At 32.6% G+C, this 18,930-nt stretch overlaps 2 protein-coding genes and 1 pseudogene across 2 annotated transcripts; 2 read left to right on the forward strand and 1 right to left on the reverse strand.

Annotated features, from left to right (window-relative positions):
* Nucleotides 1-619: 619 nt before the first annotated feature.
* LOC100818769 (non-specific lipid-transfer protein 13) lies at nucleotides 620-1,042 on the reverse strand. The gene is made up of 2 exons (XM_003539485.5): nucleotides 842-1,042; nucleotides 620-736 (listed from the first exon to the last, which is right to left on the reverse strand). The coding sequence occupies exons 1-2, from the start codon at nucleotides 1,040-1,042 to the stop codon at nucleotides 620-622; spliced, it is 318 nt and encodes a 105-aa protein (XP_003539533.3).
* Nucleotides 1,043-10,231: 9,189 nt separating this feature from the next.
* Nucleotides 10,232-14,219, forward strand: LOC100527106 (protein tfg-1). Its single transcript, XM_003540315.5, has 3 exons — nucleotides 10,232-10,571; nucleotides 11,988-12,275; nucleotides 12,833-14,219. Exons 1-3 carry the CDS (start codon nucleotides 10,434-10,436, stop codon nucleotides 14,003-14,005), a joined length of 1,599 nt encoding a protein of 532 aa, XP_003540363.1. The 5' UTR covers nucleotides 10,232-10,433; the 3' UTR covers nucleotides 14,006-14,219.
* On the forward strand, nucleotides 14,036-17,943 carry LOC102668486 (callose synthase 12-like; annotated as a pseudogene).
* Nucleotides 17,944-18,930: the final 987 nt, after the last annotated feature.

The raw sequence follows: 18,930 nt of genomic DNA on the forward strand, positions 1-18,930 counted from the left end.
CATTCACACGTTTAGATTTCAAAACCACATTATCGTTACCTGTCATTTACCACTAGACTACCCTGCAATTGGCTAAACAATTAATTTTTGTTTGAGAAGCCAATAATTTAAAGTGATTTAATCTAAGGCAATAAGCACAATTATTTGAGATAAAAGTGTAGCTACCTTTTCCCAAAACATGGATAATTCTATTTTATATTTTTTGGGAGAGGGGCAATGAACCCTTTTTTATTTTGAGGTTACCTTTCCATGAATTATCTTTAGCTTAGCTACATATTGCAAGGCATATCTTATCTTTCTTCTACTATATTTGGCTGAAGCGACAAATATATGTAGCAACATTATCATTCCACTTAACATTCTATTCTAAGACATAATCTATGTTTATAAGTGACTTCTACATGTACTGATTTATTTGTCCACTTTTGAACCTCCCTTGATTATTGCGCACCAATACCATCATAATATATCCTAACCAACCCTGCCAAAAACAGAAGCTCCACCAATCAGTCAATCAAATATAATTGAGCACTTTCATTTTCAATTGAGACAACATAATATGATCAATAAGCCAAAGAAAAATCTGTACACTTTTTTTTAATGGTTGGTCTGAATTTGCTTACTTGGAGCAATCGATGCTATCAGAGATGGGAAAGCTGAGGGTGGTGTGGCACATAAGGGGAAGATCTTGTATCTTGGAGGGGACCAATGCTGGTGTCATTCCCTTAACCATGACCTGAATGAGGAGATATAAATTGTTTGAGTGATTAAAAAAGAAAGATCATGAATTTAATTATTTGGTTAACAAATAAATAATTAACATTTGTTAATTAAAAAAGACCTGAATGCACCAACAAATGGTCCTGGGGCCTGTCCTATGACGGGCTAATATGTTAAGCTTCACAACATGTTGACAGCATCTTCTTGATGGCCTAACATAATTTGGATCCCCCACCAGGAATTCTAAGCAATTGGGGAAGTACTCAAATATACGTTCACAAGCAGAGATAGCAGAGGGCACAAGTACTTTTGCCTCACCCATGTGTGATACAAAAACCAAACACAGCAGTACTAGGATACGAGTCATAGCCATTGTGCTGCTGGACGTACGAGGTCAATGCTTAGATGGATTTTTATTAATTTATAATAACTGAACCCACTATTGATATGCTATTGTATCACTGAATTTGAGGAAATCATGAAAGTGTAATGCGTTGTTATATTGGTCATTACGGTTTAGAAAGTTTTAAACAAAGTCTTTGATATTTTTAATTCTTTCATATAAACTTTTAAATTTAATCTTCAATTTTTAAATATATGTTAATATTATCACTTGATTTATATATTTTTTGAATTTTTAATTAATATAATTGATAAATTATGCTTTCAAATACTTATTTAAAAGTTTAATTGACTCGGAGATTAATATTATAACCCTATATATATTTAAGGAATAAAATGATTATCTTAAGTTACCAATATTATCAAGAAAAAAAATTATAAAGTAATCTATGATTCTCAAAAGTTTATGATTTCAACCCATCTTTATGATTTCATTCAAGTTTTTTAATTTACAAGAAAAAGTTAATGACACTTAATTTTATGGTATGTGATGATTAATTAGAGATTACGTAATTGAGAACCATCTAATAATTTTGCATGGTTAGTATTTCGATATTGAAATCCGTCTGTATAAAGAATATTTTTTAAGTACAGTTTTTAAATAAAGAGATATTAGTCTTCCACTCTTGAGAAAGGGGATGCAGGATACGCATGCCATATTTATGTTCCTTAAAGTCCTCAAAACCGTTGAATTATGCTCTTTCCCTCAACGCAAGCAAAAACTCCTGTAGGCTGTAGTTTGTGGCTTTGTGCCATAATGCAAATAAATAAAGACTTCAATTGCTTGCACCAAATGCAACTGGCATTAATTGCAGAATTTGTAGATTCCGTTAGCCACTACGATTTCCATGATTTCCTGAACTGGGTGGGTGAGACAAGTTAGGGGACCATGAAATCACCATGAACTTGGTATCACACGGCAGAGGTATGTGCAGAACATGGAGTCACATATCCCAGCACAATATCCCCGAGATTTTGGATCCCAAGCACTGCCAATGATTTAGCATTCATACTAACATGTCATTTTCTTTAACATATTACATATATGGCACTCTAACATGCTAAAGAATATCAGGTAGCTAGTAAAACTACTTAAATATTAACTAGATTGAATTGACCACGGATGATGCCATATGGGCAAGTCTAGAAGAGGCATACATTTATGAATGCAGACAACAAAACTCATCACTTAATCGTTAGGTATTATGTATATAGTCAAATTGTCCAAAGCGTTTAGCTGATAAGCATGGAATTAACCTAAGATTTCATTATTGATGAGAATAGAGAGATAAGGCCCGAGAACAGTAACCAATCTAGAACATTTTAGTTACGAGGAAAAAACTCACATATATAAATAAATGGAGGAAAAATTCACATTATAACTTTTTTTTTAACTAAATTTTAAATTACAGAGATAATTTATAACTATAAATACATGTTATATTAAGAAAAATTAAAAAATTTAGTGGGGGCAGAAAGAAATATAAGTTATTAAAATGTTTGTGATGTGCTCACAATTGAGGAAGCGCAAAAGGATTGTTAAACAGAAATGGGGCTAACGATAAAGTAAGAATAATAGCTTCAAAAACTTACTGAGATTCTGTTATAGTGAATGGCTATGGCTAGGATGAATTCTGTTAGATTGAGCGCACGGCCATGATTGGCTATATATCCTTGTAATCACCTATTATGCATTATATTGAATGAAGTTTGATTCTATCGGCTTTTTTTATCCATTGGGTGTAATTTTATCCGCTATTTTTCAAATGGGGTACTATTTAAATTATTTTTCAAAAAGAAATAAGTCGTAATAAATGTTACGACTTTTGAATTAAAATTCATAATACTTACGACTTTAATTTTTTTTAATTGAAATCGTAAATAATTTTATAATTTTATTATAATTTTTTTTACTACTTCAAAGTAGTAAGTTATTATTTTTTTTTTCTTTTACTACTTTGAAGTCGTAACATATTTTTTTTTAATGGATTACGACTTCAAAGTTGTAATTCCTTTTCTTTGTTCACGCTATTTTTTTTGTTTGTATTTTATTTTGTTGTGTTTTTAATTTTTTAAAAACCGTAAACAATTGACATGTTTTCAAAGTCTTTTAATAAATTATAAATGTTAAGTTAATATTATTTTAGGGTTTTAAAGATTTAAATAAGTTATTATATAATAATATTTTATAATAGTTACTATTATTTTCATTGATACAAATGTATGTTGCACTAGTAATTATTCATTGTTCACTAATATGTAAGTTATAAAAGGAAGGTTTGGTTCACACTTTTATTTCACAAAGTAACAATCTTGACAATCTTGTATATTTATCAGAATACAAAAGGGTCTCTCATTTTCACCTTTTTCTTACTGTCTTCCCCAATATATTTTTTATTTAACATTGGATACACAAAATTAGGGACTTTTACCAGAATGATGCATTTTTTTTCAATTTTTCTCGGTATGGGTTTTTTTTATTTAACGATAGATATACTAAATTATTTACATTTTCACTAAGAAGTTACTTTTGTATTTTTGACAGATGGCTAATGAAGAACCCATAATAAGAGATAATGTTAGCGACTTTAGTGACGACAAGTAACAACATGATGTTCATGAACATGGAAAACCAGACAATCAAAGTGAGTCATCTTCATATTTTGAAACTATTAGTAGCCAAATTTTAGAAAATCAAGAGTACTCAAATCCTTATCAAAACATAGAGAGTGCTAGTACAAATGACTTTTACAAAGGCTTGACATTTGAATCAAAACAAGCAGTTGTGAATGCCATTAAACAATTTCATTTTATGCATTCATTTAATTTTGATGTGGTAGAGAACAAGAGTGACAAGTACGTTGTCATGTGTAATTAATATGTTAATGAATGTTATTGGAGGACAAGAGTATCGTTTAACAAAATACGCAAGAGGTGAGAGTTGAAGAAAATAAATGGTATTCACACTTGCATAAATTCTATCATATCACAAGATCATATTAGGTTAGGCTCATATGTAATTGCCCAAAATATTGTTCATTTAGTGAAAACAAATCCTAGTATTGAAATCAAAATCTTGATTGCAAACATGCTTCAACGGTTTGGTTATATAGTTTCATACAAAAAAGCATGGACAACTAAACAAAAAGCCCTTGAAATGACATTTGGAAGTTGGGAACAATCATACAGTTATCTGTCTGTATGGTTGATAACTGCTCAACACTTTCTACTAGGTACAATAGTAAGATACAAAACTTCATCTTCAATGGAAGATGGTGAGTATGAGTCTCCTAGGGTGATTCTTAATCGTGTATTTTGGACTTTTAAGCCATGCATTGAAGGCTTTCAATATTGCAAGTCAATTGTGCAAGTAGATGGGACATTTTTAACTAGAAAGTATCGTGGTACTTTGTTGACTGTCATTGGACAAGATGGTAGTATGAACAATTTTCCACTTGCTTTTGCAATTTTTGAGAGTGAGAGCAAAGAAGCTTAAATGTGGTTCTTGCATTATTTGAGGAGATATGTTACACCTCAACCAAAGTTATGTATTATATCAGACAGGGAAATCGGTTTGCTAGCAACTTTACAATCAGAACGAGTTAAGTGGAATGGACCGGATGTTTCGTCTGTGTATTACATTCGTCACATTGCATCAAATTTCAATAAACAGTTTAAAAATGTTGACTTAAAAAAACAAGTCATCAATACGGGTATGCTTCTAACCATTTCATGCATCAAATTCTTGCTTTATTACATCTTCACTATATTTATTACTCATTGTTTTATCTTTTGGCATAGGTTACGAGATGAGGAAACCACGATTTAAGGCAAACTTGCTCGCAATAGTTTTCACAAGCAGCGGATTGGTTGGATCAAATTCCCACCTGTCATTAAGTTACTTTTATATTTCATTTAGAAAAAATAAAATTCAATAACATTATTAAAAGATTATCTAAATTTTAAATATACACAATATATTAAATAAAAAAATATTAAAAAATATAATATATTTTAAATAAAAAACACTAACAAAATATATAACATATCAAATAAAATCATAAAAAATATACAACATATTAAATAAAACTAATAACAAGTAAAATTAAAAATATTTATTTAATAATTAAATAAATAAAATTGTTTACAATTTTTTAAAATTGAAAACAAAATAAAATACAAACAAAATAAATTGCGTGAAAAAAGGATTGCGACTTTCCTTAAAAAAAATAATAACTTACAACTTTAAAGTTGTAAAATTATTTACGACTTTAATTAAAATAAAATAAAATTGTAACAGGTGGTATGACTTCTATTTCAGAAGTCGTAACACTTATCTCTTTTAGAAAATAATTTAAATAGTATCGAGTCGGACAATAACAGAAAAGTTACACCCATTGGTAAAAAAAGTCGATTCTATCTCTCTGTAATTCTTTTTGGAGGCTACTCTGACCTCGAGTCAGAAATTTATCTTTCACATTAGTGTTCATAAATGGATACAATCCAATAAAAACTGAAAAAAATCAATAAAAAGAACTAAAAATTGTTTTTTTTTTATTGGATTTGATCACATGTCATAAGCCAACAAAGACTTTTCAAGAATGGATATGAGCTGACAAGAAGTGGAGTAACAAATAATATGCAAGTTTGACATGCATTTGCAAGTGAGGAAGCATCCCGAAGCATAAAAGGAAGGAAAAGTTGCTGCAGAGATCACAAACCTCAATACAAACTCGAAATATCTTGCGCACAAAATAGAACATGATCTGCGTATTTTCCCACGAAACGAATGATGTATTTAAATGACTGCATTGTCCATTTGTCCAGAAATGAGGGAAGAAAATGTAAGTCCACATCAACATTCAAAATGTCTTAATGATTGATCTAGATGCAACTTCAAAGTGCTCATAATTGACTATTGAAATATTGGGAAAAATATTGTTGAGATATTTAGTATAATAGGGAAACATTGTCCATTTTATGTAATTAAGAAAATTGTTTTCTTGTTTCTGTAGCTAGATTATTCTAATCATTGATTCTAGTCCCTAGATTTATGAGATTAATTCTCTCAACCTTGTATATAGATATGGTAACGTTGTTATTTAATAAATATATCATTCTTTAGTCTCAATATGTGTTAAGATTCCATATCAATTACAGAAATGGTTAAAGAAGAAAAATGTGTTGGGAAACTTTGAACATTTGAATAATTTTAGTTAACTTTTAGGGTTGAATTATAATTAGCTTAAATTAAAGATGATATTAAAGCCTATTGTAGATTTTATATAGGGTCACCTGAAATTGTCCAAAAATTCACCTCGCCTTGTGACTTTTTTAGTGTAATTTACCGAGCCTCGTGGCTTTCTAGTGCAATATAGAAAAGAAAAAGAAAAAAAATCTATCTAGCTCTGCGGCTTTCTCAATGTAATGTAAAAAATAATAATTGTATAATCTTCACATTCTAAATTTCCAATCTTAGGCATGAGAAGGGTGTTAAGATCCCATGTCAACTATAGATATGACTAAAATAGAATTTATAAAGGCTTGGAAAGTGCTTATCTTATGAGATAACTTTTAGATTTGAGTCAGGCCAAACCTAATTCAAGATTGACAATGACATTGCAGCAAGTTCAGGAGCCATGAATGCCAGCTGACTCGAGTGTATATCGATCACTAACATGATGTGAGAAATATTGTACTTGTAAACAATTTGGGATAGATGCTTCAAGGGAAAATACATGGGGATTGCAAAATTTAAGCCAGTCAATAGAAAGAAAAAAAAATCATTAGTGTAAATGAAAGATGATATTACAGGGCAGCATGGAAAGAACAATGCAGCTGCAATTCATTAAAGCAGGATCACACATCTTTTCAGTAGAAATGTAGAAGGGATTTACGAAATTCATCTCCAATGTATGCTTGCTCACAAGTGTGATCAGAACCTAGCAAAGTGGAAGGATTCAAATAAAATGAAATTGGTTAATAACACATTTAAACTTGACCAATGACACACTTTTCTTGTTTGGGAAATCACAACTACCTCAGGTGTTATTTTTAGGGGACAATTAGGTGTAATTTTTCAAATAAGGATTAAGGGCTGCAAATATATAGCCACATTATCATTCAACTTAACATGCTATTCTAAGGCCCCTAATAAAATCTTCGATGACCATTGATCAATGTTTATTAACTTCTACATGTACCGATTCATTTGTCCACTTTCAAACCTCCCTGATTATTGCACACCAATACCATCATAATATATCCTAAGGAACCCTGCCAAAAGCGGAAGCTCCACCAATCAGTCAATCAAACATAATTGAACACTTTCGTTTTCAATTGAGACAACATAAATAGATCAATGATGCAAAGAAAAATTTGAACACTTTTTTAATGGTTGGTCTGAATTTGCTTACTTGGAGGAATCGATGCTATCAGAGATGGGAAAGCTGAGGGTGGCGTGGCGCATAAGGAGAAGATCTTGGATCTTTGAAAAAAATCTAGGTCCACATCAACATTGAAAATACCTCAATGATTATCGGCTCAAGTAAAAGATGTAGATGCAACTTCGAAGTGCTCATAGTTGACTATTGAAATATTGGGAGAAATAAAGTCGAGATATTTAGTATAATTAGGAAAAAATTGCTTTCTTTTCATTGTTTCTGGTAGACTATTCTAATTCTAATTCTTGATTATATTCCCTAACTTTATGATACCAATTCTCTTAACCTTGTATATAAATACAATATTGTTGTTATCGAATAAATATATCTTTAATTAGTTTAGTCTCAACATGTTAAGATTTTATATTGATATTGTCAACAATGTTAATTCAAATGACATTTATATTTTAAAACAAATCAAGACTCTTAATTATTTTGATTAGATGTAAATAAATATAAATGTTAAAAGTTGCATCTTATACAAAATGTGTCGGATGTTTTATCAGAACATGCCTTGAGAAATTTGCATCTAATGTCTCAAATGATAGGTAGATAGAGTCATGATTTGATATGACATTTAAAACTTCATTAAATACTTTGTATGAAATTTTTTGTAAAAATATTCTTAGAAGATCTATGAATCCAATAAAGAATAAATTCCTCAATTGCCATCAAAGAAAAGCTATATTGCACAGGACCTTCTTTGACACAAAGGAAGTGATTACCTGTTACAATGCACGCTTTGAAGGGTGGACTCTGCACAAGGAAAATGACATGCATTTAATGCAAACATTAAGTGCCCCTAACCACGACATTCATAACACAAAAATCAAGTGAAGAAATTTACCTGTTGTGAGACAACATGCACACTTGAAAATGAGACCTATATAAAACAAAAGCTCTGAAGATTTGAATAATCAATCTTGTGCGAAAAACATTCATTATTCTTTCTGCAAAAAACTTTTTGTATAATCTTGTAAAGTTAAATAGGGCTCTCAAAGCACCTTGAACATATTGAGAGAAAAAGACTAAGTGCTGAGTGTACATCTGTTTGTAAGACGATTCTAGATTTAGTCTCTAAACAAACTACAACCATAAATCTCTTCTAATTTGTTTAGAACTAGCACTAACTTGTTAGGACAAAAAATATTGAATGCTAATCAAGCTTGAGGTAAAACTTGATTTGTAGAGTTAGAAGTGACAACGAACCAATACTTGTAACTTGTGAAAAGTTAATAGAACTTGAAATTTTGTCAAAAACTGAATGATGTACTCTTACTGGTAGAGACGAACCTAGTAGAGCTTTCTTTGTCTGATATTTTCTTACTTTTATTATGCTTTCAACTGACCTGTGATTTATTTTTCGGCTTTTGAAAATATCTTTTGTTTTTCATTGTCTGAGTGTATTTTTCATAAGATCTTATCTGTTTTACAAAATCTTATCTATTTTTCATTGTCTGAGTGCAATATGGTAAGGAAAAAAAAATCTACTTAGGCATGCGGCTTTCTCGATGCAATCTACTTGATCTTGCAGCTTTCTCAATGCAATCTACGTGGTAAAATGCAAGAGATTCAAGTCTTTAAATATCACCTTAATCCCATGATTACCACTAACTTTACATAACGCAACATCCAATTTTATGCTTGCATTTTAAATAAGCATGGATACTCTGGAGTTAAAAAATGAATTGCATCTAGTGATTATACGAATGAATATACACTGAATTCGGTTAGGTTATTAGGGGGGCTGTAAAACGGACCAACACTTTAAGCCTAAACTTAAGAGCCCATAGATGAAGTGGGTTTGGTGATAATATCCCACATTTTAAATGGGTTGCAAAATAAGTCCACTGGCCATAAGTTGTTTATCTTTTTATTTTTATTTTAATAACAAGCATTTTATATTTAAATGAGTGTTACTAACACATTTTTTAATATACTCTTAATGCATTTTTTACTATTAGTTAAAATTTATTCAAGACTATAAAATTGCTAGCGAGAATCAATTAATTAGAAGTGGGAAACATAAAATTCTGTAATTTTTAATGTATTTCAACTAATAATATAGGAAGTTTATTTCTTTAAAAGGAGGAGTGAAATTTCAATAATGAGAGATTTATAATAATTTACGGATATTATTTTCAAACAACTGATGTTAGACACTATTAATAACTAATAATATAGAGTGTGTTAAAAATATGATATTAACATTTCTCTTTAAATATTGAAAACACCATTAGTTGGTAACATGACATAGTATTACAATTGAATATATATTTATATCTAGAAACAATATTTTAAAACTTAGTTTAAACAATAATTGATAGCACTGTAGAAATACTTTTGCAATATAAATATAGATATACTTCATAGCTTAAGATAATTTCCTCTTCATAACCCCCCAAACTTTTTACGCATATATAATTTATATTATAGCATTTGATATAAAATTATAATTTTAAAAGAATTGGATTGTTTTCATTGAGAGATTAGTGAAATAGACTTAATTTGATTATTTGTTGCAGGGATTTTCCCTGTTCGTTTATCGGTGTTGTGAAAATCAAATTCTGGTAATTTTTAATGGCACGTGGTCACATTCAACAAAAGAATTGCTAGTTGCCAATAAGGAATGATCATAAGAGATAGGTGGTGCGTCAATACGACCATTAACAAAAATACCATTAATTAATAGTGATTTGTCACGTTTTTTTAATTCCCCTCTCACCCAATTTTGCAAATAAAACGAAAGTTCCTTTTTTTAGCAGACAAGTAACCTTAATACTCTATCTCAACTCCACAGATTCCTATATCTTTCACGTGACACTTGTCTCTCTGCGTCAAAGACACCTTCCAGCTTGAGCTCCGGGCATGGCGTCTTTACCTTCTAGTCGCAGCAACGGTGGTTCCAACGGCTTTGATTTGGGTTCCGGCGACATCCTTTGTTCGTACGAGGAGGACAATACCAACCACGATTCTTCTGACGGCACTCACATCGATCCCGCCAAGGTAACATAAACTTACCCACGGCGGCTTTCATAGTTGACTTCGTGTTTTTCACTCTTTTAAGGAAAATTCCGGATTTGGGTCTGAGCAAATGGCTAGGGTCTGGGGAAAGTTTTCATTTTTGGCAATATGTTTTGATCGTTTGGACGAATTGTTTTTCGTTGCTCTGTTTATTTCTCTGTTGGGTTTTTAGAAGCTTCTTGCATTCACTGCTGCGAAGGAAATTTGGTCGTGTTTTGTTCTTAGTATGTTAGTGAAACGAAGGTCTCGTTTTTGTTGAGTAGATTGCAGAGCCATTTGGCTGGGTTCTGCATGGATGCATGAGCTGGTTAATTAAGAGCACGAAGAAAAGAAAATTTTCAACTGGTTGGGTGTGAATAAAATGAAGATTTCTTTTTTTCTAATATAGTTTGGGTTTGGGAACGGGGGATTTTCATTTTCCATGTTCCTTCATGTATGCCTCTGCTGGACTTTTCTTCAGTTAAGGATTTTTAGGCATCGATGCGAGATTGATGAGTACTGGTTGGCAGAAAGAAGAATGAAAGAGGAATTTATGTTCAAGTGTAGAAAGGGTAGCTTTCTGCTTTGAAGCTCCTACCCAAGGGTTGGGTACACTGAATAAGAGGAGTGCTAGCAACATACTAGTTTCTAACTCATTCTTTCTAATACACTACCGTGTATTGGTTAAAATTTATTGAAATTTACAAAATTATGACGGGGTGCATTAAATAAGAAGTGGTACCCATGCAATTTTGTGATTTACAACAATTTTCAAAATGTATCAATAGAGTAATAGAAAAAGTGAGTTACATAATGTGTTGCCAGCATTTCTCCACTTACTAATGAGGATGAATGACTGTATGTTTGATAAACACATGGGACTTTTCTTTTAACTTATTATTGATTGGCCAATAAGGTTTTGTGCGGTCCATGTAGCCAACCTTACCTGGTGGATAAGGCTTTTGTTGTTATTCTATTGATTGGTCAATAGAATAACAACAAAGTTTAATAGTAGGTCAATAAAATTTAATTATATCTAGCAAATTTATTGGCCAAGATCAAAGTAGAAAAAAAGAAAATGTAAATTTAGGAGGGAGACTTGTGTCAACATGCTTATTTTAGTGTGTTTAAACTTTAAAGTAGATGAACTTCTTCGGTGAGGATTGACAAGCATTATTTGTTTCCCTTGAGAAAAACAAAGTGACATAGGCTCATTGTGTTTAAGTTGAAATTGCGGGTAATTTGAATTTCTATTAGCTTGGAATTGTTTTACTTGCTTTATTTTATTGATTTGACCGTTCTCAAGTTTAACATTTCTTAGATGGGATTTTGTACTTGCAATCATAATGGACCACATGTACTTTTTATGCCTATCAAGTGATCTTGGATCCCAAATCTGAAAATTCTACCTTTTTGCAGGGTTCTCATGCATCAAGGATGGCAAGAACATCAGTAGTTCCTGCTACAGCCTATAGTTCGTCTGAAGATTCTTTGAGCCAGGATGTGATTGCAATTGTTGAGAAGAGTATGAAAACACATGCTGACAACCTTATGCGGTTTCTTGAGGGACTTAGTACAAGGCTGTCACAGTTGGAATTATATTGTTACAATCTTGACAAATCAATTGGAGCAATGCAATCTGATTTAACTTGTGACCATGAGGAAACAGATTCAAAACTCAAATCTCTTGATAAACACCTTCAGGAAGTAAGTTTTATTTTTAATTGATAGAATTCTGTTATGCCCTTCAAGTTAGCTTCTATTTCTCCTTCTTTTTTTATGTGCTTGATTAATAGTTTTATCTTAAAGTAAGAAATTATATCTCTGGTGGATGAGTAGCTAGAAAATCATGTTCTCATCTGTATGGTAAAAATTAAAATGATGTCCGAGGCTGTTGTTTTTTAGTCAGTACTAGAAGCTATTGGAAAATGTCCTGTCTGAATCTGTTAACCTAAATGTTCATCTTGCGTGATTTTTTTCTTCAAGGTTGTCTATTACAAAACTATTTTTTATTCAGCGTTGTTGTTGCTAAATTGAGAATCATTTATTGCTAGAATAATCCGTTTTTCCTTGCTGCTACTCCTATCAACATGAAAATTATGCTGTTCAGGTAGGCGGCAGCATACTCAGTTATAAACATGGATCTCAGAGCTATCCTTTATTAACATGTTACATGAAGCTGTTCACTTTTTGGCTGGCCACTTATACTTTGAGAGTTGACATCATTTTGCCATGTATTTAATTTTCCTGTGTTGCTTATATAGGTACACAGGTCTGTGCTAATTTTGAGAGACAAGCAAGAGCTAGCTGAGACTCGGAAAGAATTAGCCAAGCTTAAACATGTTCGGAAAGAATCATCTTCCTCAAGCCATTTGCAGTCAAATGAGGAGAGATCTTCACCTTCTTCCATGGATCCAAAAAGAATTGATAATGTATCTGACACACAGAACCAAGAGCTAGCTCTTGCCTTACCACATCAAGTTGCACCCCGGCAACAGCCTGTGGCATCCTCCTATCAAGTGCCAGCCCCAAATGTGAGCCAAGCCACTCAACGACCTCATTATTACTTGATGCCCACCCATTTGCCCAATCCACAAGCTGTTACTCAGCTTCCTCAGAATCAGTATTTGCCTTCTGATCCACAGTATCGAATTCCACTATCAACATCATCATCTCAGGTAATCCAATCCCCACCTGTGCAACAATTTTCACAGTATCAGCAGCTACAGTACCAACAACAGCAATGGGCTCCACAGTTACCACCACAGCAGGTGCAAGTGCCACCTCCACAACCACCCTCAGCAGTGTCTCAAGTGAGACCCCCCTCAACAAATGTTTACACTCCATATGCTACCAGCCAAGCTACAAATCCTCTTCCCACAGAAACACTACCAAACAGTGTGCCAATGCAAATGCCTTATTCAGGAATTCCACCCCAAGGATCTAGCAGTGGTGGTGGCGGCAGTGATGCTATGCCATATGGATATAGCGGAGCTGGTAGAACAGTTCCTCAGCAACCTCTGCTCCAGCACATGAGGGGCTCTTTTTCAGCACAGCCAGGTGATGTGTATGGAAATAGTGGAACGCACACCATGCGTCCTCCGGCTAGTTCCTACAATGTGTATGATGGTGAGAATGCCAGAGCACATTATCCACCTGAACCTTCTCATTATGCTCAAGCTGGATATCCTCCAACTAGTGCATCCCTTCACAACCCTGCATCACATAATCTTATGGTCCCGAGTCCTAGCCAGTCACAATTTATTCGTAGCCATCCCTACAATGATTTGATCGAGAAATTTGTGAGCATGGGATTTAGAGGCAATCATGTAGCAAGCATTATCCAGAGGATGGAGGAAACTCAGCAACCTATAGATTTTAACTCTGTACATGACCGGTTGAATGTGCATAATCCCCAGAGGGGATGGTCAGGGTAAAGAACTTGTACTGCATATACCGTTTGAACAATGGTGTGCACCAAATTCTGTTTGAACAGTGTTATCCTGCATGTCCTGTATAAACAATGTTGTCTCCGTTCAAACCCTCAAATCATTGCGTGTTTTAGTATGCATGTAATAACAAACCTTGATGTAATGTGCACTGTATTATCGTATATAGCATATATTATATACAAGATTTAGTGTCGATTCAGTGAACGGAATTGAATGTTGTTAAATTATTTGAAGTTGAATCATTTAAAATCAACCCGTGCAAAGTAACTCAGCAATGGTAACCTAAAACTGTTGCGTGTAACAAGTGCTTGTCATTCATAACCATTTTCTTTTATTCTATTGGTCACTACATTTTTGGTTATTTTACATTTGATTCAACCGGTTTGGTCTGATTAACGGAGAATTAATCTTGCGTCACCAAATCAATTAAGAGTTTACTTCTAAGTAGGTTCTTATTTTTTTATTTTTTTTTGAGTTCATAAACTAAAAAGAGCATAGGTTTTTGAAGTTAGTTTATGATAGCTTGAAACTGTTATGAAAATTCTAAAAACTCAAGAGATTTAATTAAAAAAATATATGATCAAGGATTTTATTTATTTTTATTTTATTTCACATATTTGAAAATTTTCGAATAGTTCAAGCATTAATCGAGTAATTTAACTTATAAAATATTCTAAAATATTTATTACAAATTTTATGTATAACAATTTATAATTCGATGATAACATCCAAAATTTGTATGAGTACATTATAGTTAAATTCTATTTTTATGACTTTTTTTATTTGTTCATCACATGCTTTTTTTTCTTGTTTTGAATTTATTTTTTCTAATCATGATATTAATACAAAATAATCTCCAATAAAAATAATGATTAATGTTTGTCGAAGAATATAAATGCTGACAACATAAATATTTTTTCTTTATCTTTTCATCACATTCTTCTCTTTTTTTCTTCTGTTATTTCTCTTTATTGAAAACAAATTATGCACATTTATTGTATAAGTATACTTCTGTTCATTTCTCAATTGAAGGAGCTAAGTGCTAACCGCAAGGCTGTCAAGGCATAGCTTCATAGGTATAGAAAAGGAAGAGAGAGAAAAAAGAAAAGAAAAGAAGAACTCAACGTGGTAACTGGTAACTAACTAACCCGCCTTTTGTTGATTTGTTCTTTCCGCGCTATAACCGTTACACTTCCCACCAGGCAAGACAAACCATGTAGTGTAGACCAACATCTTTATGGAATCATTGTCCTTAATGAAACAAAAAAAGGGACATTTGCACATCTTTATATATGATCCCAGTAAATGAATGAGTTTGATACTGTTCTTAATTTTAATACATTGCCACATCTTTACAGTAATGCCCAAAAAATATGTTCTTAATTTTAATTATATTTTGTATGTTCTTATATATTTTTAGAATAATTGGTCATGGTATGTGATAATATACTGCATCTGTGGATCATAGCAGGTTGGTTTCCGTGGAGACAATTGGGCTTGGAGTGAGGGAACACATTTTTACCGGTTCTGTTTCCTCTCTTGTATGGTTCATGTCAGGTCAAGAAACGAGTTTTGTCACATTGGGGCAGAGGGTTTTGGCAAACCCTCTCAAAGTTCAAATGCATTATGGCCACCCTGATGTGTTTGACAGGTTTTGGTTCATAACTAGAGGTGGTGGCATCAGCAAAGCCTCAAGAGTGATCAGCATAAGCGAGGACATCTTTGCCGGCTTTAACTGCACACTTCGTGGAGGTAATGTCACGCATCATGAATACATTCAGGTTGGAAAAGGAAGGGATGTTGGATTGAACCAAATATCAATGTTTGAAGCAAAGGTTGCAAGTGGAAATGGGGAGCAAGTACTAAGCAGAAATGCGTATAGATTGGGCCATAGGCTTGATTTTTTTCGTATGTTGTCATTCTTCTACACTACAGTGGGGTTCTTTTTCAACACAATGATGGTGGTTCTCACCGTATATGTATTCTTATGGGGCAGATTGTTGCTTGCTCTTAGTGGCATTGAAGATGCTATGGAAAGTAACAGCAACAACAACAAAGCACTAGGTATAATCTTGAATCAGTAGTTCATAGTCCTAATTGGACTTTTCACTACCCTTCCAATGATTGTGGAGAATTCCCTTGAACAAGGGTTCCTTCAAGCTGTTTGGGACTTCTTGACCATGCAGCTCCAACTTTCATCAGTTTTCTACACGTTCTCTATGGGCACATGCAGCCACTTCTTTGGAAGAATCATCTTGCATGGTGGAGCAAAATACCGAGTCACGGGGCGTGTCTTTGTAGTGGAGCATAAGAGTTTTGCAGAAAACTATAGACTCTATGCTCGCAGCCATTTTATGAAAGCAATTGAACTGGGGCTAATAGTAACAGTTTATGCATCACACAGCACTGTAGCAACTGACACGTTTGTTTACATTACCATGACCTTCTCTAGTTGGTTCTTGGTTGCATCATGGATCATGGCACCGTTTGTGTTCAATCCTTCTGGCTTTGACTGGTTGAAAACTGTGTATGATTTTGATGACTTCATAAACTGGATTTGGCACCGCCAAAGGGTGTTTGCTAAAGCTGAACAAAGCTGGGAAAAATGGTGGTACGAAGAGCAAGGTCATCTTAAGGTAACCGGCTTTAATTTTGGAGATAATTTTAGACCTTCGGTTCTTCATATTCCAATATGGAATTGCCTATCAGCTAGGCATAGCCGCTAGAAGCACCAGCGTTATTGTTTACTTGCTATCTTGGGTTTATGTGTTTGTTGTGTTTGGGACCATGTGGTGGTAGCTTATGCTCAGAATGAATATGAAGCAAAACACCACATCTATTACCGGTTGGTCCAATTCATTCTCATAGTTATTGCCATACTTGTGATAGTTGCATTGATGAAATTCACTGAATTCAAATTCATGAACATTTTTACTAGCTTGGTGGCATTCATTCCCACAGGATGGGGTATGATATTGATTGCACAACAGGCTATATTTGCAGTGCACCATAGTTTGGAATGTTGTTGTTTCCTTGGCTCGTTTATATGATATATTATTTGGGGTCATTGTTATGGCCCTTTGGCTCTCCTATCGTGGTTGCCAGGGTTTCAGCCTATGCAAACAAGGATTCTATTCGATGAATCATTCAGTAGGGGCCTTCGAATTTCCAGATTGTTACGGGAAAAAGTCATTGTGATTAAGGGTATTTTTTTGTTGTTCATGTTTGTATGGTTGTAATTGTTTTTGTATGCCAATCATTTACTGATAGACTTAATTTCACAAACCATTTTTTTTCTGCTGTTGAATGAGAGGCAGGCATTGAGTTTCTACAACTATTAATGACATGAACCTTGAGCTTGTTATTTTGTTTAATAATATGAATTTGTCTGTCTTGTTTTTTCTGGGTATTAAGCTGGAAGAATATTGGTTGTTGAAAACTTTTTTTTGTGTGTGTGTGTTTGCAATTGATAAGAATCATAAGATATCGATGATATTTTATATGGGCAAATATTTGGTATGATTTGTTTTCATGGGCTTCCAATTCCTGGGTCTTTTTTTTTTTTAATTATTTGTTTTTCTTTTTGTGATGGTACGCTACAAACTGGAAAGCATCTTTACAAAGGGAGTTATTTTTGCAAACTTTTTTTTTTCTCTCTCTCCACACGTTTACGATTATTTTTAATGTTTTTAAAATTAGAATGGTTATTTAATTGGTCGAGACACTTGTTTAAAGTCGAATTGCAGACAAATTGATGATGATGATACATAAAATATTATTATAAAAATATAATATCATAATTTTACAATGTTAAAAACTAAAAATATAATATAATTTATATATTCTTAACATTCAAAGTACACAAAAAGGTTGAGAACAAATATATCATAATATTTAGATATATGCATGATTCAGTAATACACTACATTATTTATTATTAATAATAAATTTACATCTAGAATAAAAAAATATAAAAAAGACTTTAGGCTAAAAAATTTTCAAGAAAAAAATTAAAATAATGTTATATTAAGCATATCTTTTTATTAATTTAATTTGAATTGTTTTTTGCAAGTTTTTACTTTTTTTTTGCCGATTTTTCTAGTTCTTTGACGATTTACCCATTTTTCTCGGGCTCAGTTCAATGATTTATTATTTGAGGTGGATACTTGACAGATTAACTGGTTTTTTGAACCCAGTTTTTGGAACACTAATTTTTGTAACTTTTTAAAAAATTAATTTTTGAAATGGAAATATGGTAGGATGCATTTTCATAGGTGCCTTCCTGATCATGCACGTTGGAGCTTTGATTTTTGAAATTGTCATTATAACTGAACATTTGATTCTTTTTCCTAAGTGGTTTGTTATTGGTGATTTGAATATTTAAGCATACATGGAAAGTAATACTGATATTACATATTCGATGCATGTGCATGGATCTGTGGTCTCATTGTTCTGAAATTTCTTTTTTGTCTTTATCATATGATATTTTGATGGTTGCTAATTGCTGATTTGAATATTGAAGCATTTATGGGAAGAAATATATAGTATAGGATGGATGTGTACAGCAAGGTTACAAATCGTGAATCCATCGCGCTAAGCTAATTTTTTAATTGGGGATCGATCATAGAATCGGGAACATGTATTAAAGTGTGTACTAGCGGATATCAATAGTACTTATTTGTGAAAATGTGAAAAAGAAATATTTGTGAAGATCAAATATATATTTAACACCTAGTATGTAAGAGAAAGAGATAGAGAAGAGATTTTTTTTTTGTTGAATAGAAAAGACAAATATAAATATAATAGATTATTTAATGTAATAATGAAGAAAAAAATTATGTATTAATGAGATGTTTAGAGTGGATGAATGTTGATGAATCATTATTCATTGTTCAATAATAAATTCGCAC

This window comes from Glycine max, chromosome 12, assembly GCF_000004515.6.
Source record: "Glycine max cultivar Williams 82 chromosome 12, Glycine_max_v4.0, whole genome shotgun sequence".
Taxonomy (NCBI): domain Eukaryota; kingdom Viridiplantae; phylum Streptophyta; class Magnoliopsida; order Fabales; family Fabaceae; genus Glycine; species Glycine max.